The 25276-nt window shown below is 42.6% G+C and overlaps 1 protein-coding gene across 2 annotated transcripts in view; it reads left to right on the forward strand.

Annotated features, from left to right (window-relative positions):
- LOC306931686 (protocadherin-15-like) overlaps positions 1 to 25276 on the forward strand; it is a gene marked incomplete at its 3' end in the record, with an annotated part of 360480 nt that overhangs the window by 20492 nt on the left and 314712 nt on the right. Inside the window, exons 1-2 of one of the 2 annotated variants that reach the window (XM_079513232.1) lie at positions 5908 to 5999; positions 24232 to 24350. In XM_079513232.1, coding sequence (XP_079369358.1) covers positions 24260 to 24350 — 91 coding nt within the window. In that variant the 5' untranslated portion in view covers positions 5908 to 5999; positions 24232 to 24259. Of the gene's footprint in view, positions 1 to 5907; positions 6000 to 24231; positions 24351 to 25276 lie in introns of those variants that run through there. The other variant, XM_079513231.1, reaches the window with a different exon arrangement.

Genomic DNA, 25276 nt, shown 5'->3' on the forward strand with positions numbered 1-25276 from the left:
AGGCCTATTAGATATTTAATAGCCTATTGAAAGTTGTCACTTGTCAGTTAGAACGATATAGCTGTAGCACACAGACACTACTTTGACATAACTCTGTTGGCGTTACTTCAGTGAAAACTAAATGGAGAAATACTTAATCAGACTCCTGTCCTGGAAATATAATGGAACCATGAGAAGGTTGGAACTTTGTTCATCCAACGGAACGTGAGTAGTACATTGTGCCTTTCCTCCTGAAACTGGCTGTGCATGGTGACTGTGAACAGTGGGGAATGTCGATGTAGTGCACAATTGTCTTTGATTTGATTAAGATATAGACTCAAAGTCTAAATCAATGTATTGTATGTAGCTAATGGCTATATAAATGCATTTTAGGGGGCACATTTTTCTTTTTTTCCCCATCTGGAATTCCCGGGTAGGCCGGGAAAAGGTTGGCAAGTTCCCGGGATTTAAAATGAGCCAAATCCGGGAAAAATATGAAACCCTACTGCCTATGCCATAAAAAGCATAGGTGAGTTCCAGTCTACATAGCAGTAGTGCCACCAGTTATTTAGTTTTTGTATCACTGGACAGATTTATAGTCAACAAATGCCACCGAATTGGTGGCAGTGTGGACCCCTGCCACATTAAGTCATATACATGAGTGGACGACTGAGTGGGCGACCTTTCCAGAGTGGAGGTCGTGTTGATGGGAATAATTCAGAGACACATTTCCGGTCGTTATGTTTCGAGGAGATTTTAAAGGTTGTTTGTGCATGAGGGGGGAAGTGACAAGAGCTCTTGAAGGCTTCTCGAGTGTATTAAAGAACTCATTTATAAAATGCCATACGCCACACTGAGTATTACTCGCATCTCAAGGTTGTTGTTTCTGTTATATCTTAAATCCTCCGCTTTTCTGAAAAGGAGCAAAGCCTATTGTATTACAGTATCACAGCGGCTAGGGGTGGGAATAATGTGTCAATGTGGCAAATAGTAAGATAAAAAAGATCAAGTACCAAGGTCTTCATTTCTATAGAGGGTATGCTATGCGCATGCATAAAGTGAGTGGCAAAGTGAGTATAACGCCATTTAATGCAATCGGATTGGACTTTTCTGTTTGGATTTATGGGCTGTTAAGGCCAAGTAGTTTTTTGCCAGTCAGTAGGTGTTCCCACGTAACTTCTGAGAGTTGGAACAACGGAAGAAGTGAGAGATCAGCAGCACCGTGGGACGTTAAAAGGAACAAATTGTATTTGCATAGCATTAGATCATCAGACAATCTGGATTTCCCAGGGTTTTATTGTCTGTGATGAATCCCCATGTGTAAAAGATCAAATCATACGTAATAAATTATGATCACAGAAGTCCGAATTAGTCCCATCTCAGATTGTAAAATGGCATTAGAAGGATGCCAGATATAGATTGTTCACATACTGTAGATTGTAATTTTTGGCCCTTGCCTTTCCTTGGAAGCCAATTTTAGAACAATCTTGAGAGATTTCCACGGATTTATGTATGGCTGCATCATAGATTAGTAGTGACAGATGGCACTGCGTTGTCAGATGGCAGTGGCTAGTATGTCTACTACTACTACTTCTACTCCTACCCCTTCTGCTACTGCTGTGACACAGTCAGACATTATGGCTAAAAGGATAACACAAACAATGTCCTGGGGATACTCCATTGTGGTCCTATCATGTATTCAAAACGTCAACATAGCATAAAAATAACACAACAATGGCATCAACAAATACAAAACCCTGTGTACAAGGAGAAAAAGGAACAAACGGCGACAGTGAATTACACCTCCCTTCAATGGAAATGTACATTTATTCCTTGATGTCTATTAATAAGGCCAATTTTGAAAGAAATCCTTTAATGGACATGAGACTACTAGAATGACGACTACTACTAAATAAATACTACTACTACTGTATGCTATTGGCACTTGTTGTAATGTAATGTAATGTTTTTTTGCGGGCACTACAGATGGAAAGTAGCTTTTGACAAGTCTGGCATATTTACACTTCCACTCATGTCTATTTATTACACCTGTCTTGTGTTCATTAATGTGAACTTAGATAATTTTATTGTAGTCTGCATAGTATTTCCTGCAAATCAATTATAACATACACTGTAGGACTGTGTGTGTGTGTGTGTGTGTGCACGTGCGCGACTGTGACTGTGACTGTGCACAGAGTGTGCGCGTGTGCTTATATAATTCTAAATAATCTTAACGCATATTCAGTCTTTCCCCACAGGCCACACCCATGCTGTGATTAGAAGAGAGGCACCTACTTAAGAGGGGGAGGGGGGTCACCCAGGGGGGTGGAGGGTGCATCCACTTAAGAGGCTTTACGCCTACAAAGAAGTCAAAAAAGTAATTTTGTCTTGTGTGCATAACATGTATTTAAGCGTGCCTGTTCAAGTTGTCCCCTTTTGTGCGAAGCCATATGCCTTGTGACATGGATACCGCAGTCTGATGCCAAGAGCGCCATGGTGCTGCGTGCGAGTGGCCGCAGGCGGGCGACGTGGGCTGAGCTGAAGTGAGGGTTTTTAGAGATTAGAGTGTTGGTCATGAGATGACTCTGGCGGAGGGATTAGAGAACCTCTGAGATCGGTGGGCTTTCTCCCAGTGAATTAGAGAAAATGAAAGGTTTTAGTAGACCACCGCAGGGGGCTCAGGCTCAGCTGACGTTTAGACGCATGCAGGGCACGCATACATTATCTACTTACCGTTACCGCATGATTTTATGGAATTCCTGTTTGGATTATTATATAGCATGATGCTGCTTCGCCTGGCTTGCTTTGATAGCAATTGATATAGTGATTTGCTGTGAATGTTGTTATGGCATTCATGGAGATAACAGCGTTTCTGTCTTGTGAGATTGATTTCCAACAAAAGCTAATTATGTTGCGTTTTACGGTTAAGCATCAGGTCTTAGTAGTGATTATTATAGCCCCCCTCTTGAACTCCATATGATACAGTATATGGCACTGGTTATCAGCGTATGTTGTGTGGACCTCCAGGGTTCCTCTGGGAGGACCTCAGTTGAATGGTTGATAGTTGAGAGCAAAATGGACACTTAACGGGCATGTAACTCTGAGAGTGTGCAAATGGCACCAAATGGACCCTTACAGAGTCTGTAACTCTGAGAGTGTGGTAAAAATGGTAAATGGTGCATTTATATTCATCCAAGGCGCTTTATATCGATTGTGCATTACATTCACCCATTCACACACACATTCATACTCCGATGGCGGCGGAAACCATGCAAGGCACCAACCATACCAGCACATCAGGAGCAATTAGGGATTCAGTGTCTTGCTCAAGGACACTTCGACACAAACTCTGGGGAAGCCCGGGTTCGAACTGGCAACCTTGGCGGTTACCATCCAGCCACTCTACCCCTGAGCCACTGCCGCCCCTGTGTGCAAATGGAAGTTATGGAAACCAGAACCAAATGGCCCATTATGTGGGTACATTACTTCATTTGGTTCCATTTGCAGTTTTGCACACTCGGAGTGAAATTAACACTCAGGATTTTACAGTGTAGATTGCCGTCACAGAGATAAACATAATTGTCAAGTTTATTTAACTTTATATGAGACACATTTAAAAACAACCAACGTTGACCAAAGTGAACAACATGAAAAAGCATATAATGGTGTTTATCTGCAATCCAGTGAGCTCACTTAACCCATTTTGGGGCGGGAACCCCTTTTGGTGTTAGCATTACGTTATGCTTTAGCTATTGAAAAATAGCAGATCTACAAGCTCATAGCGCGCCACCGAGTGGCGCGCTACGAGCTTGTAGGTCTGCTATTTTTGAAAAATCGAAGAACCACTGACATAGAAACATAGCTTTTTCAGAAAACTGTCAGGATGTAGAATACATTTTTAGAATCTGATCTCGGGTCAAAATGGGTTAATATACACACCGCGCCATCCAGGAGTGAACGGCTACAGTAGTGCTTTCAACCCCCCACGCTATATCTGTCAGTGTCCAACGGCGTCGCTGTACCTGGACCCTACTGTACTTACTGTTAATGCAATTCACACTGTTATGAAATGTGGGCTTTCGTGACAGCCGTGGGCTGTAAATCAAGTTGCATAATGGGGGGTGGAAGCAAATGAACAGGCGCTGCAGATTCATGGCTCACAGTTTGTTGGTCAAGTATGTATTATGTGCATTAAGTTGCTCTGTATTGTTATTGTCATAGCTTGAATTTGAATCCTGAAATTGGACATAAGAGGTTTCCCCCTGACAGAGATATAAGTATTTTAAGTATTTATTTTCAAGAAATTCAGAAACGTGTAATAAAATAAGAAAATCCAAAGTAGTATTATTATCACAAGCTTGTGTCAATACTTTTCACTGGATATACTGTATTTATTTATTTAAAAAAGAAACCACACGCACAGAGTATACACTTAAAGGACCACTTCACCACTTTTCAACCTATCTTCATATAATAGGTCCTCACTAATAATCATGATAAAATGGCACGATTTTTTTCTACTCAGTCTGTGTCTTATAGGAGGGCTGTGGGCAGTTTAGAAACCATCTTCCAGTGACATCATCGATGGGGAATACAAGCTAATAGAAACTGCAGGCTAGTACTGAAAAGTTGCAATGCGAAAATGGAAGCCATCGTTCTCACGATTATGAAAATCTGCCTAATGATGATGTCACTGGAAGACGGTTTCTAAACTGCCCACAGCCCTCCTATGAGACACAGACTGAGTAGAAAAAAATCGTGCCATTTTATCATGATTATTAGTGAGGACCAATTATATGAAGATAGGTTGAAAAGTGGTGAAGTGGTCCTTTAAGGGCTGCAGTGTGTGCACCCATTTTGGGGCGCACAATCCGCACATGCACCCAAAAATATGTCCAGTCAGTGCAACTAAAAATGTTCATTGATTGGTTGCACCAGTGCACCTTCCATTTAGCGGGTCTGTCTACTATGTGTGGGTGGGTGCACTGAAATTATAGTTTCTGAACTGCCCACAGCCCTCCTATTAGACACAGACAGACTAGAAAAAAATTGTGCTATTTTATCATGATCATTAGTGAGGACCACTTATATGAAGAGAGATTGAATAGTGGTGAAGTGGTCCTTTTAAGGGCTGCAGTGTGCAGTCACCCATTTTGGGCACACATGCACACCTTTTTTTGGCCTATTCGTGGTCGCCTATAGAAATCATACTGTGGTGGCTGGTCATGATTGTGTGGTGGCCTGCCACAAAATAATGCATAAAAGGAGAAAAACTGAGTCAGTGCAACTAAAAATCTTCATTGGTTGGTTGCACGAGTGCACCTTCCATTTAGCAGGTCTGTCTACTGTTTGTGAGTGGGTGCACTTAAATTATAATAATGCTGGTGCAGTTATATGAAAAGGTTCGGCACGACATTGCAAGCAACTAAAATGTTACTCTGAAGCCCTGCACTTAACCACTTTACTTAACTAAACTTAACTTTTACTTCCAGACTGTACATTGTAAAGCACCTTTATCCAAGGCGCTTTATAGTGTGAATTACATTCATCCATTCACCCATTCTCTCTCTCACACTGTCTCGCACACGCACACGCACACGCACACGCAGACAGACAGACAGACAGACAGACACAGTCACACACTGATGCATATATCCTGCGTCCTTAGACTCACTAAATTGAGAGGACGCAATAATGTCACCCTCTGGGGGTCCTGGGATGCAATACTGTACTCAGTACTGTACTCTAACGTTGTTGGTAGTAGGTGTAACCCAGCCAACCTGGCAACCCAAAAATGGCAACCCATGTCAAACTGTCAATCACAGCAGTATAAAGGTGACACCACTTCCACCTCCATTCAAGATGGCCGAATTGTTTGGCATGGCAGCAGGTGCTAGATCCTTGTTACTCATCGGTGAGTTATTTAGGCTTGGTGTCATGTTCATTTGGATCAATTGGTTAACTGTTTGAGTTGACGGACAGTCAGACTCCGATGGCGGAGGAAACCATGCAAGGCAAGTGTGAGTCTCTTGCTGAAGGACACTTCGACACATACATACGTACAACGCACATAGCCTATATAACAAAGGAATAATGAAGAATCAGAGTATGTACATGATCTAGCCCAGTTTGTCTGTTGGAACAAGCTCTTTAGCTAGTTTAACTAGCTCTGAAGAAGGCTGTGCAGGCCGCTGTATGTGTGTTTTTTTTTTAACACATTCTATTATGAATTGGCCACCTCAAAAAAGGCTTTCTACACTTTCTTTTCACCAGAAAAGTGCCATGGTTTGTTTCCTTTGTTAAAGTATGTTTGAAGTCCCCTACCAAAGAGCACCTTCGCCTTATCCATTTTTTTTTCTTTTTTTTTTTCTTTTTTTTTTACTTCCGAGCACCCAGACCCTTTCTTTTTTCCTAACTCTTAAGGTATGTACTTGAAGGTACTGTGTGTGCAAGGTTTGTACTCTTTAACGTGCACCTGTGCCAGTGTCCTTGGCATTGTGTAACACTTCAGAGTAGACGACTGCTGCTGCTGGTGCTCCCTGTCTGCCTGTTGCAGGAGAGAAGAGTAAGATGTTACTTAGCCATGCATGGAGCACTAGGCTACACTACTCCCCAGGGGGGCATATATACTGACAAGAGCTACAGTATGTAGAGTGGTCGTAAGTCTCAGCCACATAAACTGCAGCCGCTACAGCACAGTAACAAGCACACAAGGGTATATGTAGCAGTAGTTGTTCAGCGCCTCTGCCTGATGACCATAAAGCTAATATCTCCCTCGGCCAATGGGGAATTCCCCTTTTTTCAGAGTTACAGACCTGTAATGGTCATTTAGGGCTAGCTCTTTGCGTTTGTCTAATACATTTTGTATGTCTGTGACAAGTAGAATTTTGACAAATGTCCACCACCACAAGCCAGCAATCTGTGTAGATTGTGAGTGATTAAATGTTTGGACCATGCGTCGGTCACTCGGCCAAAACCAGCTTCACGCCTTGCCAACGTGGACTCTGGCCTCTAATCAATTTCCTTAATCAGTTAATGAATTGGCTCTGTATCTTTTATCCGCTGGTGGTGGTGGTGGTGGTCTGTTCAGGTAAACGTAGAGCATGGACCCAGATAAGGCTGAACCATGTCCAGCTGCCTGCCTCTGTGTTTAGCCTGAATCCTGCCTGCATGCTGGCTGTTTGAATACTATCTCTGCTGGCTGCTGCTTGGAGCAGCCAGCCATGTGGACGCCCTGTCTGTTAGTACCAGTGGTTCTCAAAAATAAAATAAAATAAGCTCACAGTGCGAGATGTTGTGAGCTTGCAGATCGGCTATTTTCACTGGCACAGACTAGCTTGTCAGGGGGTGGGGGATCCCCAGTTAAAATATGATTAATTTGGTGGATTCCCAGTTCAAATATGTTTATTTTGGGGAGTCAGTTTACATCTAGGTAATAAATAAAGCTGAATCTATTCTATTCTGGCACATCTAACCCTGACCACGGACAACATGTTTCTATATATTTTGTCTCCATCCCCGACTCATCTTGAGCTCTGTTGGAGGGGGGGGGGAGGGAGAGGGAGAGATATCTCGCTAGAGTAAGCAGGTACAGTATCAGGTGGCAGGTGCAGATATCAAGTTACTGTGAGAGGCAGCTTGGTGTCAGTGTAGAAACCTGCCATACACCTGCCATTTCCCGGACCTTTTTCTGTCTTATTTATTTATTTTTTACAACAAAAACACTTAATTCCATTAATAAAAATAACAGGAAGCCTGCATTAAAATGCAATCTGTGTCTGGATAATCTTATCTGGATTGTGGAACGACCCAATCTTGCCCTTGCACTGTGCTTGTTTATACCAGCGTTTCTCAAAAAAAATTCACGTCAAAGACACCCAAATTAATATGCATTTTGCCACGCACCCTCATCTGAAAATTGGACACCCCCATAGACGATTTGTGTTGTTGAAATGTTTCAAAAATTATTCCATAATTTCCACACTTTGTAGACCAGCCTCTCGTCTTTAGCATAAATAAAAATAATGTTTTTGCTATACTCAACAATACAAAGGCGGGTTGTGCCTACTTTCCTTAGTGGAAGGACTCTGAGCCCCCCACCACACGTATAAAAGGTACTTTTTGTCCAAAAAGGGATTTGTTTTCCACCGGGAAAAAAATACTTTTAGTTACTCCACTGCGTTCTCTACCGATATTGCCAAGAGAAAACCCTCAGAGAATATTTTTCCTCCAGTGAAAAAAAATCCCTTTCTGGACAAAAAGAGTGCTTCCACTAAGGAAAGTAGGCTTTCTAATGACACAACCTGCCTTTGTATTGGTGAGTAGCAAAAACGTTATTTTTATTATCTGAACCCTATCACACCAGATCAAGTCATTTCCCCAAATTCAAGGTACCAAAAGTTAACTTGGTAGATCTGCTTTTGGCTTCTGTGGCCCTAATACATGGAATGACCTGCAAACTACATTAAAATTGACCACATTGGTACCCCTGAGTCGTTTTAAAACCTTGGTGAGCATACAGATTTGAAATTTGCCTTAGCTTTTATTTATATTTTTGTAACCTACGTAATTCACATGTATACCTTTTATTGATCTTCTGATGTATTGTGATGTTTTTTTATATGATATTGTATTACTCGACGACACTGAAAATGAGTTTAATTACTCAGTGTAATTTCGAGAATAAATAAAACTTGAATGAATTTACGCTAAAGACGAGAGGCTGGTCTGCATTTATGCAAGCCCCGGAAGTCATCGGTAACATAGCTCTAAATGCAACGGCATTAGAGCTATGGACCAGAGCTAGGTAGCTGCCCACCACACTGGGGTAAAGCTCTGCCCACCACACAGAGCCAACTTCCAATGGAGCCTGAGGACACCATTCAAAGTAATGGGGCTACCAAAAGGAACAGAGCGGCCGCTTCCCTTGAGTTCATTGGAGAAGTGGCAACCTATGCTTTATTCGGTTCCTCAAGCTATATACTCAATTTCTGCCTCCTCTTCTCCTCCATCTTCCAGCAGCTGATGAAATTGGTGACATGCTGAAATATGTGACCATCTTGACTTCACATCATAATACAGTCTTGCAAATAGATGGCCTAAATTGATACTGTACCACTAGGTTTAACACTGTTAATAAGCAAACGGACATGTTACGGACAATGACGTATATGTGAAGTCCACATGACGATGGTCACATATTTCGTCTGACTCCGGACGGATGGAGGATGAAAGGAGGACATTTGAGTATCTGAATTTTGTCCTGAGGTTCGGTTCCAGAACAGTGCACCCAGTTTGGCAGATAATCTGTCTGTTGGACCAAAGCTTGGAGACATTACTGTATTCTTGAGAAATGGGCTCCAGCGTAGCAGCTGTTTATGCAAAATGCAGTGTGCTGCTGCATTGGCGACGTGACTAACAAGACACGTTGGCTACTTAGTAAGTTTCTAGGGAATTTAACATTGAAATGACATAGCTGAAGACAATCTCGTGTGATCAATTATAATTTTAATCAGGATCTAAGGATGTGTGCAACACATGCTGATTAAACAAATAGACCTCATGTTAATCTGTTTTATGCCCCCTGGTACTGTTCTGGTAAACATAAGGCTGATTCATCAAACAATCTGTTACTGACATCTCACATGTTTTATGACTGGAAATATCGACATGATTTACAGTGCTTTTTCTTTGTATTCCCTTCAGTGTAGGGCAGAAACCTTGTATGTCCAAAACTGTTACTTTTCAGTAAATTTACAAAAACATCACCTGCGGTCCAATGGATCTAATGTAGTTATAGTAATTGATTAAAGTTCTTGTTAATTAATAGGCCTACTATTCATTGGTTCAGAATGTATAAAACCCACAGACATCTTCAAGCTCACAGCGCGTTGTGAGCCTGTGGATCGGCTATTTTTGCTACATTTGAGTGGCAACTGTTATGACGTAGTAGGGCAATTAATTAAGGAAAACAAACCCATGAAAAAGTCCATAAGAGGTTTTCGCCCGACAGCGACAATTTTGTTCACTTGCTCAGTCGGCTGACGTGAGACAACGCTGTGCCGTAAATCATCCCGTCAGCCGACGGGGGAGGAGCCAAAACCCCAGAGGCACTTTACTTCCTGTTGTTAAATTGATGACTGCGCAGTTTTTCATTACCTGCGGCGAGGGGAGGAGTTTGATGGGGAAAGGGTTCAGGTTGCCTTCACTGAGAAATTGATGTTTTCAAATGCAAGATGTGCATCATGCATCATCACTTTGTTGCTGAATTTGCTAAACAAAAGGCAACTTGATGGAAGAATGCAAGCAACTGAATAATTAGGCTACTGTCGTACATTAATAATCCAGCGCATCAATGCCAACCGCCTAACTTGCTTGCCAGTGTTAACATGTTAATCATGCATGCAAATAATAATAATAAAAACCGTGAATAATGTCTATTTAATGACATTAATCATGTATTCTGGGCTGTTGGTGAACGCAGGGGAACGAGCATCTGTCCTGATGGAGAGCAAGGCTGGCTCTAAATAGGAACACGTAGAACACAGTATGTCGTTTTGTTGAGAGACATTTGTTAGAAGTTTCAGTGGAAAATGTCAAGCTAATCACCAGTGTCTTATCGCTGAGAAGTGTTTCCCCTATGGATGAAGTCGTAACAGTGATGTTGAATATTCATTTGGGTGAGAAAAGGAAAAGTTTGTTGCTAAAAAATGATTTTGTGCTCAGTTGACACTAAAGCTCATTAAGTGTACTGTATATGCAGTACATTTGTGCACAGTAGTAAGTAAATTTTATTTATAGAGCACTTTTCAAAACAATGTTACAAAGTGCTGTACAACAAGGTAAAACAATCATGTTAACAATAGAAGGTAAAACATTGAAATGCAAATAAAAACAAGTAGAGATACATCAACAATAAGAGGTAAAACATTGAAATGCAAATAAATCAAGTAAAAATACATCATAAAATAAAGTGCTGATGAAATAAAAACGTTTTTAACAAGTTCTTAAAACCGTCGACAGACTCTGCATTCTTTAGCACAAAGGGCAGGGCATTCCACAAAGTGGGGGCAACCACTGCAAATGCACGGTCACCCTTTGTTTTGAGCCTCGTTGCTGGAATGGACAGAAGGCCTTTATCAGAGGACCTGAGAGAACGTGTATTTGGCTTTGAATGCAGTAGTTCAGAGATGTAATGAGTAGGAGCAATATCTGTCTAGTTTACGCTACATATGAATTGTCTCAAGACTTAGGGAAATATTGTTGCTGCCGGGCAGAAAGTTCTTATCTCCTTATTCTATTTTTTGTAAATGAACGCCCTACTTGATCATACTACTTTGTCACAGAAAAGCATCAAAAGTAGCAGATCTATAAGCTCGAAACACACCGAGTTTTGATCTTGTAGAATAGATCTTTTACTTTAGTTATTTTTGAGGGGCGCCTCCTAATTCCAGTTGAGTGTTTGTGTGAACACAAAAAATTAAGAAAAAAGTGTGTAAACACACAAACACACAAGACAAAAGTGAGGACGCAAATTGTGATTGGCCGGCGTGATTGGGTGAGAGATGTGCCATTCGCTGTGAATGAGATGATGTACAGTATGATGACGTATGATGATGATACGAGAGCCCTTCACTTCACATTTTATTTTAATCCTGAAAAGCAACAGTATTGGACATATGCCACCTGGCAGCAATAATATACTTTTATTTATTGAACAAGTATTTTCGAAAATAGTAGCAGATAAATCAAAAGTACAACAGATGGCCTTGATGGCAGCCTGCGCAAGGTGCCTTTACATTTGACGTAATGTTACGCTTATTTGATACTGTCCCTTTAAAATGTAATTGAGTGTTTGTCCCAACACAAACATTAAATGCCATTGAAAATGAATGGCCATTTTTGAGTGTTTGTGTAAACACAAACATTGAAGACAAAATTGTGATTGGCCGGAATGAGATGATTTTTTTAGACTGATGTTCTTGTTTTACTTATGATCCTAGTTTACTGTAGTCTCATGTAGCGATACTAATTCAGTCAGGACAATTAACTCATGAATCAGAGGAATATATTTATTGAATATAAAATGAGCAATATATTTATTATGGCTTGGCGATGAATTGGATCTGCTTTTTAGGTACTCGGATCAAGCGCATCAGTCCCAACCATAGGGACTCCGAATCCCCCGTACCTAAACAGCAGATCCAAAACGACAGGTGGTAGCTGGGGTGGAGGAGGGTGAGCAGCAAAAGTTGAATGCAGACAGCAGCGCAGCAGTATCAGTGTGCAGCAGCAGCAAGCAAGCAAGCATATTGAGCAGTGTAAACTTCCAGTTTAAATAGCCGGTATGAGGATGGAATGAGTGTGCGATTGGATGCAGTGAATCATGTGAATGATAACGTGATGCTGAGGCGGCCCAATTAACGGCCGGCAGCAACTGCACTGAGTTTCCTGACTGAACTTGCTCTGCGCATGTCTGTGACAGGCGCACTGCTCAATATCACTGCATGGATATTAGTCCCGTCCCTCTCGGCATTAGATTCTTTCCACAATGTCCTGCCATATTTGCATATACTGGGCCCTGGTTGGTTATAGCCTGGTTTCAGACGAATATGGTTTTCTCGTTGTCACCAGTTCAGCCGTGAAGTCCTCCCACTATTGATGGGCCAGACCTAATCTGCCTGGGGCAATATGCATTACAAAGGCAGATGAAGGCTGGCTATGCGAGGCTAAGTTCACTGAGGCTCTAAACTGTCTCTGTGCATTTGATGTACGTACCTACCTTGCTTATTGTAAGTCACTCCAGATAAGATGTCTGCTAAATGCCGTACTGTTTGGAATGAGTGCTGTTCTAACCAACTTTCCAATCTGCGCATCACGCCTCGGTCCTCAGTGATACCCATGGCGAGTTTGAAGTCTGTACTATGACATCTGTATCGATGACATCATGATCTCCATATTTTGGCAAAAATGATATAGACAGACGGAAAGACAGATACAGATCTCCATATATGGGCATAAAAGGGACACAGGTAGACATACAGACATCATGGAGGTAGATTTCCAGACAACCGCCGATCTAGCCTACTGCCCACTCAGCACATCAGTCACTCACTCATTTGGAGATTGCATCCACTGCACAGGTGATTAGCCTAGTTTTACCAGAGCCCTGTACCAGAGCTTCCACCTCTCACGACGAGGACGTAGGGTTGGACTTTGAAAGTTATTTTTGTGTTATTATTATTATTGGGTGCCTTGGTGGGTCACTGAGTAAGAACAGCTCTCTTTGAGGTACATGTCAGTGAGCCGCCCCACCTGCGTTTTTTATAGTTTTTTTGTTTTGTTTTATGTTTTAGAATATAATAGAACAGCTCTCTTTGAGGTACATGTCAGTGAGCCACCCCACCTGCGTTTTTTATAGTTGTTTTGTTTTATGTTTTAGAATAGAATGTACATTCTCTGATACATTTTATTACCGGTAATTCATTTCCATCAATACATTGTTGACAATTTATTTTTTAAGATATGGAGTCATTTACTGCCCTCCCCTCAGACGCAGCACAAGGTGAAGTGTGGATTCTTTCTGGATGTTGTAGTCAGAAAGGGTACGACCGTCTTCCAGTTGCTTGCCAGCAAAAATGAGCCTTTGCTGGTCAGGGGGAATGCCTTCTTTATCCTGGATCTTGGCCTTGACATTTTCTATGTTATCACTTGGTTCAACCTCCAAGGTGATAGTCTTGCCAGTAAGGGTCTTGACAAAGATCTGCATGTTTGTGCAATTTGAGTCACTACTGTCAACAGCCAAAAGAGAATTAGAATATTTGCCTCTAACTTATTCTCAGATAGTGTTATATGACCTGAAACCAACGCTTAACTCAAACAAACTGAAATTCCCACACTGTCTCCCTTTAATGTGGTGTTGATGTCACAGTTATGTCACAGTGGTTATTGGCTTGGAGGCTTTGTCAATGGCTCCAAAATTCGAAAAACTAGACTGGTGCACCAGCCTATTTGGGAACAATACAAGTTAGGAATGCATGCCCACTCGGTTATGCTGTTGTCAATACCCGTTGTTAGAGTACCCGTTGTACCCGTCTGTGTTCCGTTTATGCCCTTGGATATCTCCGTATCATTGAGGGGTGCTGCCCAGCTTTGTGTGTTTGTGTGTACCCCATAACGATGATTTGATTGGCTGAGCACCCCATAGCGATGATTTGATTGGCTGAGCACCCCATAGCGATGATTTGATTGGCTGAGCACCCCATAGCGATGATTTGATTGGCTGTGCACCCCATAGCGATGATTTGATTGGCTGAGCAATGTACGTATTGAGGATAAAATGTGAGGACAGAAAATTGAAGACGCCTCAAGTGATTAGCCTGATTTGACATGAGGACAGAAAAGTGAGGACACCAATTGTGATTGGACGGAATGTGATGTATGATTACAAGAGCACTCCTCACTTCACACGTGTGATTTTTATTCCTTCGGTAAATGATCAGCATTGCTTTGTTTCATTGGTAGCTTCTTTTTATGTTAAGTTAATTGACCTAAGTAAATACAGTATGAGGCAATAGCTCAAATATACGTAAATATGCAGAGAGACAGAACTATTGAGAGAGAATTGCAACACTCCTAGTGACTAGCGCAACACAATGCAACACATTGTGAGCTTAGATGGGCTATTTTAATAAAGTGATATGAGGTAGGGGTGGGCAATATGGCAAAATATTTGTATCACTATCTTTTCAGAAATTATCACAATATTGATATTCATCATGTTATCATTTTTTTGTTTTTATATAATCTATATAATCAATTTGTTTATGCTGATAGATTATTTGTTTTTTATGTAGATAGATAGATAGATAGATAGATAGATAGATAGATAATCAATTCATTGTATGTTGCTCATGGATGGATCTGGATGGACAGACAGACTGACAATCCGTTTTTATGTTTTTTCTGTTCTATCATGTGACATTCGGTGCAGGGCAGGATGCTCGATGGTGAATTAGTATTGTAACATTCTCCTTGGCTTTGACTGCTTCAGTTCAGACAGAACATCGGACATATACACCTCGGTGTGGTGGAAGGAGGTGGTGGGGGGATCTTTGCCTTTTTTCCGTTGCTCGTTATGCAGGCCACTGACTGATGTATCCAGCCAAGTCGGTCATTCGCATTATCATTTACGCTGCGCACACGCTTTTGTACGCTAGGTGCGGTGGGAGCAAGGGGGATAGATCTTCAAATGAACGCTGCATTGAGCCTCGACACGTTGTTAGCTTGTAGATCTGCTCTTTTTGGTGAACGACACCGCCGTTCTACAGAAATATAAATTTAGGTATAGAACTGCGACTATAGAATGTGCACTTGCTTTATCAAATCAGCCGCCGGGCCGCACGTTAAAACTGATCTAGACGGGATTATCAAGACATAAAGATCATCAAGAGTAACATCCGAGACGAGTGCAATGCATTATATATTTACTGAATACTCTATCCCTTCTCTGAAGTGGGAACGGCAGCGGCTTCTCTCTCTGTCTCTGTCTCTCTCTCTCTCCCTCTGTCTCTGTCTCTCTCTCTCTCTCTCTCTCTCTCTCTCTCTCTCTCTCGCCACACACCTGTCATATGTTTAGCGCAGTGGTCAGCAGCAGCTACATTTAATCCAAGGTTTGTCATAGCCTACTATGGTTTAAAGTAGGCATAAACTTTAGCTGGTTAGTCAGTGTGTGCAGAGTGAGAAGCAGCACTGCTCTGCAGCCTCTGCTGATTAAATTGATATGACCTAGATATTTCATATGCGCAACTGACTGGCAAGATAATTAGTTATTTTGCAACACCTGTTTGAAATACCAATAGTATAATTTATAAAAGGCTTTCATATAGCCTACTCTTAGGCTACATTTCGGGGTGTTCATTTCAATTAGTTATACTTAGGCAAATTGAAGGCCAAAATAAACATGAATTAATGTTCACACAGGGCCTCGCATTTTTCCCAGACGCCTATGTGTGCATGCGTCCGTCCTTGTCCACACTTGGCCTTACTCTGGTGTATTTGAGTCAAGGCAGCCTTCTCTGCGTCTGTGTCACTGTCGTTGTCGTTGAATCTGTCCTATCGGGTCTCTCTTCCTCCCCTCCTCTCGGGAGACTCTGGGGGTATTGCTCATTTGTATGTTCTGTAGCTTGCTAGGTACCCTCTTGAGAGTGTTGCAACAGGGGTTGCTGGCCCCTAGGCTGTTACCCCGCCAGTCTTCCCTGGAGGTCAGTTGTCTCTCCAGCGTCACCGATCTTCCTCGGTTGCTATCCAGACTTTCCTGGAAGTCACTGGTTGCCCAGGGAGTTCAGTTTGTAATTACATCATTACGATGTAATTACGAAGATGCGATTATAATCAATTTCTAACTGATGAAGCCTTGCCCTGGAAGAGAGTTCACCAGGTCTCCAACCTTCTTAGAGTGTTTCAACCCTCAACCTGCACTACACTCTCCAGTGGGCGGGTCGAGCAGTCTAAACAAACATTATAAATCCCATAGACTTGGCTGCCATATGACGTAATCTTCAAAAGCCGTGCATTGGAGGGTAGCGCCCCTCAAAAATAGATCTACAAGCTCACAAATCATTGAGTGGTTATAGATTGACTATTCTCAATATTATTGAAGCGCTTAAAAACTACAGCCATCAACAACAAAGAAATAATATTAAAATAAAAAGTCATATTTTGGATCAGTCTACTACAGAAGAATATTTGACTGGGTTTAATGACAAGGTTAGGGTCTTAGGGTCTGTAAAGTGGATTATCTGACCAAAGCTTGGCTTTTCAGTCTAAAGCAACAATAGAGGCTTGTGTTGTGTGTAAAGCTACTGCTATTAGACCCACTGACCCACTGCAAATGACTCTGTTGTCAGCTCTCTGTTGTCACATGATGTCCATGGATTAACGTTCTCAGCCACTGCCTCCCTTTCTCCCGAAAGCTGGCATTAAAACTTTTGATATCTGCTCATCTGTTTGTGTGGGCAGCTGTTTGTTCTGTTTAATTTGTGAAAACAATCAAAACTAATCATTAAATGTAATAATAGTACATTTCAGGTTCACTTATATATAGCATTTCTCTCTCTAATATGAAATTAGTGCACAAAATAATGATATAGTAAATGAAAAATCAGACTCGTCTGAACTTAGTGGTGCTGTTGGGGTGTCGGGCTATTGGCTGTCGGACTATTGGAATAGTGGGACTGTTGGTTGTCTGACTATTGGCTGCCGGACTATTGGTTGTGGGACTATTAACTGTCGGACGATTGGTGGTCGGACTATTGATTGTCGGACTATTGGTTGTATTGGATGTATTGGCAGCGCCACTTTGTCACCTGTTGGTACTCTAAACAGACAGACAGACAGACAGACAGAGGGACACAGAGTGGCTCCACCACTCAAAAATATATACTGTATCGTCTCTGTCGTGTGGAATTTGAATCGTACTTTTCACGATTCAAATTAAAAAATAGCTAAAGTAGCAGATCTACAAGCTTCGTGCCATGTTTCGAGCTTGTAGATCACTACTTTCTTTTGAGGCTTGTGTGTGACACTAGTATGAAAAAAACACAAAAAATTGTTAAAATATAGAGAGATAGGAGTTTGTTTCTGCCCGTCAACAATGATATACAGTATAATGCAGTAATAATGTGTGGTTGTCACAACATCCTGGGGGAAATGGTCTTGTCTCATAGCCTCTTAACCGCAGAGTGCCTCGGCATACCGCTTGGGATCCACTGAGCTCTGCTGTGTTTTATTCTCCTGACTGCTATAACCTTCACTGAACTCCGGTACGATGCATATCTCTGGCATCCATCACCTGCTGCTGAAGCACTTTTTCCTCCAGAGACAAGTGGACGAGTAGTGGAACAGAATTAAGTCTAAAATATGCTTCAGCGAAGAAGAAAAAAAGACTTGATGCATTGATGTCAGAATTATGCTTAATTATATTTACAAAAGATGGAGAGAGAAGTCAGAGAACCATTACAGCTAGCACTGGCAAATATAGATATCTAGATGGTGATATTAGGATGAGATAACACAGGTCCACTGAGAGACCTAGATCACCTCTTCATCTCTCCCCTTCATGTTTTAATGAAAAGATGCGATTAACCTTTGAGACGTGTTTGAGACGGCTCCAAAGCCCCCCCCCCCACTCCCCCCCCAACAAATAAATAAAATAAAAAAGTAAAATGTGCGATAATATATTGAGCCAGATGCTTTGAGGACAGGCAGGCAGGCAGGCAGGCGAAGCAGCACAGGGTGGGTTGAAGCGGGGGAGAGATGGTGGGTATTTATTTAGATAGCAGACATCCTCCTGCGCTCAGAGGATGAAGTGATGCCTCCTCAGTGTCCATGCAATCCATAACTGTGATTGCTTCACCTTCCTCCCCTCCTCTCCTCTCTCCCCAACCCACCAACCACATCCACGCTCACTTATCATCCTCCTCCGCCGCCACGCCTTTGATGTGCCTCTTTTTTATCATCAAGCTACTGTAAATGTTCTGGCAGAGACACAATAACTGTCTTTTCAGCTGAACTGACCAGCTGTTGAGTTGTTCAGCTGCATGAGCGGACACTGGTAGCTTGTAGATAAGCTATTCTCTCTGCTTTTGTGAGTGTGATTGATACTGTAGTATGACAAAGTAGGGTGATCATTTATGTTTTTTGGGGTGGGATTTTTATGCCTTTATTGACAGTAGACAGACAGGAAAGGGGGGGAGAGATGGGGAGTGACACGCGGCGAAGGCCGTCAGGCTCGGGAGTCGAACCTGCGGAACGCCGTCCGGCTGGCTTGGCAACCTAGGTGTCCAGACGGTTGCGCTAACCGTCCGGGCCTATTTTTTTTAATGTACAGGGTTTATTCTGCCCAACCGCAACAGTATAATCCAAGCTTCTACCAAATGTAAACAAAACATCACTTTAATTTAGCTTGGATTGGCAGAATGAGAATGGCACCATAGTGGGAGGTTTTTGTGGTGGAAGGTTTGAGCGTTCTCGTGTGAAAATGATAGTAATCTTGCTCAGAAAGATAGTATAGATGGAAATCAAACTGCCTTTGAAATGGGGAACGCCACAGGGAAGCAGGAGAGAGGAAAAAAATATCGGAGAATAGGAAAACGGTGTGCAATCTCTGTTGTAACACCACAAGGAAAGAGAATCAAGACTTACTATCCACAGGAGTGTTCCCCACTCCACTCCGCTCACATACAGTACTGTACTCTGACTGTAACATATAGATGTCTGTCGCTATCTTTTTCTTTCTTTCCTGTAAAACAATGAAATGTCGGAGCTTGCACATAAACTAATTTCACCCACCACTGATTGATTGATTGATTGATTGATTGAAGAATTTATTAACAGTTTGCAGAATTACAGTACATTTCAAGCACAAACTCAATACAAAGGCTGTTAACTGTGAGTGGACGACCCTTAAGCATTACACTTGTTTCCAATAGGGTCCACCATCAAAACATTTAGAGACGTACAAATAGACACTTCTATAGACAGAACAGGAATTCATCATAAAGGAGGTAAAAAGGGAAAAGAAACATATACAGTGAGGGGAAAAAAGGGGTGGGCGGTGGGGGGGATTCACGTTCTGCTCCGTTAATTTGTTTGTTTTCCTTGGAGGAGCTGCGTTGGGTCCCCAAGTCGGCTCCGTTGCCGTACCTTGAGTTGGCTGTGTGGCCGTGACCGTCTCTTGTGTTGTCCTTGCGTTGGGTCCCCAAGTTGGCTCAGTGGCCATACCTTGAGTTGGCTGTGTGGCCGCGACCGTCTCTTGTGTTGTCCTTGCGTTCGTGTTTGAGGGATTCCGATTTTACAGGGGCCAGTTTCGAATTGCAGCCGTCCGTAGGTGCCCTTTGAGAGCGGTTTTGAAAGAGTCAAGGGATTCGCATGTCTTAATGACAGATGGTAGGGCGTTCCACATTTTGGTGGCATAGGAGCGAAAAGATAGTCTCTCCCTAACATTTTAGTCTAGTTTTTATTTGTTGACGAAATTGTCAGTATATTTAGTCTTAGTTTTAGTTGTTGTAGCTTAGAAATCACTGGCCTATTACAGTGTTGGTTGTCTAATTTGCATTCAGCCTACTTAGACAAGTCTTGCTGTGTTAAATGCTTAATGGCCCATAGAATAATGATTAGCTAATGAGATATGCACCCGTCTTCCATAGACTGATCATACAACTGGACCCAGGCCAGTGCCAGTGATACATCAGCAGTGGTGTAAAGCAGGGGTTCTCAACCTGGGGGTCGTGACCCCTCGGGGGGTCCCGAAATTATTTTGGGGGGTCCCCAGTTTTTTTTTGCAACTGAATGGCTGGAAAATGGAAATTTAGAGTTCACATAGTACTGTAGTGCATGCATAAACGTTCCTTAATGATTATATCTGGTTTCAGTATTCATTTATGATGTATTATCTCTATTATTAAGGATATTGTAGCAGTCTATTTGTATTAGTGGTGGGGTGGGGTGGGGGTCGCGAGACATGGCCAAAGCATTTTTGGGGGTCACCAGCCCCCCTAAAACGTTGAGAACCCCTGGTGTAAAGTACATTTACTCAAGTACTGTTCTTAAGTACAATTTTGAGGTACTTTTAGTTTACTTGAATATTTCCAATTTGCTATACTCCATGCTACTCCATACATCTCAGATCCAAATGTTGGACTTTTTTGCCCTAATGGAGCAGGGGTGGCTACATTCCCAGTTGTAATATGTCGATTTCATTTTATATTAAAATGTTCCCCAAAAAGGTTTTAGACTGTGTTGGAAATCAGGATTTCTAAATATGCTGCCTGTATAATAATAATAATACTTTGATACTGCCCAAGCCTTGTGTGATATGTGGTGTCTGTATTCCAACAACACAGCAGGAATAACAAAACGCAAGTAAATAGGTGTTTGTTTGTGCGTGCGTGTGTGCGCACGTGCGACCGTGCGTGCGTGTGCGTGCGTGTGTGCGGTGTTCCTGACAGTAAATGATGATGTCTCTGACTCTGTCAGGAGTCTGTTGATAGCATGAAATGTTGATTCAGAAACATGCTTTGATATCAGGATATTGTCGATGCATGAGCGCGCCTCTCCCCTCCCTCTCGCAAGCGGCGTATGCTATGAAAGCTGATTGTACGGCTTATCACCTGCCGCCCTGCGAAATAAGCCTCTCCCCAAAGAATGCATGACTCTGAATACCTCAGACAGACACAGTAGGGTATACGGTAACAAATAAGCCCATACCTTTATCTTCCATACTGTCACAGCCGTGGCTTTTTCGTACATCAGTATACGCTGCTATGTACACAGGGACACAACACGCGAGTAGCTCAACACATATAAGCTCTCCTTTGCATATCATTGTCACTTGGATTTGAATAGCGCCGTTTGAAACCTGTCTGGCACTATGGCTTTTTATGTACTGAATGGCTGTCTGGCGCACTGAATGACTATGAATATACAATATAGGAATGGCAGTTATGTACTCCATTTTAACACACTTCATACTTGATATCTGTTGCTTGCTGCACAGAGAGACCAAGGCACTCTATTTTAATTGCACACCAAATGTATATATGTTTTCTTTTTTTGTATTGATTTTCTTTTGAACTCTGAACTTATGTTCATGGCTCTGCTCTTGGATACCCCCTGCCTTGCCTTGTTACTACAGACACAGAGCAATAATGAAACCAGGCAGTTAGTATGTGTAAGATTAGGACATAAAAGCTTGGGGGAGACCCCCTGCCTGGACCCCCTGGAGGTGGGTTTGCAGGTAGACTGCTGCGGCAGGAATAGATTAAAGATGAGGCGTGTATAAAGAGCACTATCATAACGTTAATGGACAATGACAGACTGACGGCTGACTGAGAGAGACTGCTGATCATAGTAGAGTGGCTTGAAAGGAATCAACTGATGGCTTTAGAAGTGAACTTGACTACTGTATGTCTTCCTGGCGGAGCCTAACGGTGTGAACACGGTGTGAAGGTGTGCATGCAAGAGCTGCCAGGAACTGCGTAGAGGAAAGTATATTAGACTGTCATCACCCGGGCAATTATCGTTGTACCCGAGGTCGGAACCTCAAGGGCAGTACGTTTTTCACACTTTGTCCTCAAACTTTTTATTTTATTTTATTTTTTTCAGAGTGGGAGGAAAAGCGGCTCCTCGCTCCAGAGGACTGTTGTTGCCGCTCGCTCATTCGCTCACGTTGATTCCCCCCCGCTCCGCTCCCCCGCTCACCGTCATTTGCGCACCGGTCGCTCCGCTCAGACCCGTCCGCTCAGCAGCAACAAAAACATTTAAGTATTTTGCTGCACGTCCAAAACACAGAGCAAACACGTAGCACGTGTCTCTGTGTCTGTCCGTGCCACTGGACACTGTGGTGCACGGCCCCGACCGGAGTGTGTTGGAGCGGAGGTCGGTCCTCGCTCTGAAGCTGCTCGGACCCATTTTCAAACCTGCCCACTGCTCAATTAAGAGAGAGAGAGAGAGAGCGAGAGAGACTGTGATGAGCAGTCCCGCTGGATTAGGTTTTGATTTGATTTTGAATGAAAATAAATGTCATGGACTTTATTGTGTTCAAGTATGTATGAAGGTATATTTCCATTGTTTCACTCTAGGGTAAGTCTGTTTATCCCTCCACTGACTCAAATCATAGGATAATAGCAAACTTTGGGTTGCTTGCCGCTTCGCTAGCTCCCAATGTCCCTGCATCAAAATTGTACTTTTTAAATTGGAAATAATACAATTAGAATACCACTTTTAATATGAATTTGAATGAAATGAACCGAATACTACTTTATTAGTTCAAAAGTATTTGATAAATAGTCTTTTTTTCTGCCCGCTAGGTGGTAGCATAAGCACAGCTAACATGTGCCAGCCATTGACTCCCATTCTACGAGCCTCCGTTTCATTTCCGGGTTATCAGGGAGGTGGGGGCTGTTGATCGTTAGTAGTGCATACCCCTTACCTTTCGTCAGAAACGGTTACATGTCCGGAGCGATGCGAGACAAAGTCACAAATTAAATCCTATCATCGGATGCGAGACGGCTCACCATGGACAGCGCTCGAAGCTTTAGAGATGCAGGGTTTTGAATATCCTGCTTTTAATGGAGATAAATGGAGCCTGGATGTAAAAATCCCATAGCTGGTGGGGACCTTTTAGCAATGCTAAAAGGTATGCAGACGGTCGCTGCTTTCATATATGGAGTATACGGGGTTCTACGGACATGGTCGTAGTTGGCACCTGCCGGACCCTAGCCTAGGGGTCCAAATATGTACGTAAATGGCAATGAAAAGGAAAACAAATTGTGAAGATTTTGAGCTGCGTTGAGCTTGTAGATCTGATATTTTCACCGGTTTGGGTCCAAGGCAAATGTCTAATTTCTCTTTTGGGTCTCTCGAGCTAAAACGTTTGTGAATGTTTTTTGTCCTTATGCAGATCTCAATCCTTTGTTCAAGGTTAGAGAAGGGCTGCACACTGAGCTGATATATTGCAATACCTTCTTCAAGTCACTAGGCACTAAAGCTTGTGTTTGTCATCATGCAGGTGTCCACTAGGCACTAAGGCTTCTGTTTTTGTCATCATGCAGGTGTCCACTAGGCACTAAGGCTTGTGTTTTTGTCATCATGCAGGTGTCCACTAGGCACTAAGGCTTGTGTTTTTGTCATCATGCAGGTGTCCACTAGGCACTAAGGCTTGTGTTTTTGTCATCATGCAGGTGTCCACTAGGCACTAAGGCTTGTGTTTTTGTCATCATGCAGGTGTCCACTAGGCACTAAAGCTTGTGTTTGTCATCATGCAGGTGTCCACTAGGCACTAAGGCTTGTGTTTTTGTCATCATGCAGGTGTCCACTAGGCACTAAGGCTTGTGTTTTTGTCATCATGCAGGTGTCCAGGCACTAAGGCTTGTGTTTTTGTCATCATGCAGGTGTCCACTAGGCACTAAGGCTTGTGTTTTTGTCTTCATGCAGGTGTCCACTAGGCACTAAGTCTTGTGTTTTTGTCATCATGCAGGTGTCCACTAGGCACTAAGGCTTGTGTTTTTGTCTTCATGCAGGTGTCCACTAGGCACTAAGGCTTGTGTTTTTGTCATCATGCAGGTGTCCACTAGGCACTAAGGCTTATGTTTTTGTCTTCATGCAGGTGTCCACTAGGCACTAAGGCTTGTGTTTTTGTCATCATGCAGGTGTCCACTAGGCACTAAGGCTTGTGTTTTTGTCATCATGCAGGTGTCCAGGCACTAAGGCTCCACGAAAGATGAGGCAGAGGTGGATGCTCTTCAGATGGCTGGGGACAAGCATGGCAATCCTCTCTCTGCTAGCCTACAGCTGGGGCCAGGACACCGAAGGTATGGAGGGCAGCCGTCACTAAGGGGCACATTGGGGAAATGTTTCTAGTTATGCAGTCTTATGTTGATTGTGTGATTGTATGTTGTTGTGTTTAGGTCATGATCTGGGGAGGATGATCTTAGAAACTGTGTGTCTCTGCCTGTCTGTGTTATTTTGAACACTTTGGCGATGGAAACTGTGCTTCCTCCAAACAGCGTATCAAATCTGCAACCCATCAATGGCTAGAGGGGGGAGACTAATTATGTGCATTGTCACACTAGCATTGACAGATGCTACAAAACGCCCACGCATTGACAGCTACGTTGCTTCCGAGTCGCTTAGTACCCAAGCCACACTTTGTAAATTAAACGGGTAGGGTTCGATAGGACAGAGAAACTGGCTAAAGGCAATGATTAGCTTTTCTTCCATTTGACGAGCGGAGCAGAAATTGGTCCACTTTGAGTGAGAATGGGTGTGAAAATGATGGGGGATTGATGGTTGGTTGATTTTCACCGCATCATTGTAGGGCTGAAAAAAGTTGAAGCCACCTCTAGTTTATTTTGTATTGAATATTGCACATTTTCAGCAGTACTCTCTTGGTCCTTTAAGGATCTCTTATTATTATTATTTTTGTAAAAGCCTCAGCAGCAGATCAAACAACAAGTTTCGGCCTATATGGCCTTTCTCAGTGTGAATCAGCCGAAACGTCCATGGCGTTTGATCTGTTGCTGCTGGGTCTTTTCAATAAATAACAGATCATTTTTGTCGCATTCCTAAGCCAATAATTTGATGACCTCTGGCCCTGGGGGTCCCCGGACCCCACTTTAGGAACCACTGCTCTAGAATGCATTAAATGGAATTAAGTTCTGCTGCGGTTGTTATTAACCAGTTCTGAGCGGGAACCCCTTTTGGTGTTTTAAGCATTGTGTTATACTTTAGCTATTGA

This window comes from Electrona antarctica (assembly GCF_951216825.1).
Source record: "Electrona antarctica genome assembly, chromosome: 10".
NCBI classification, from domain to species: domain Eukaryota; kingdom Metazoa; phylum Chordata; class Actinopteri; order Myctophiformes; family Myctophidae; genus Electrona; species Electrona antarctica.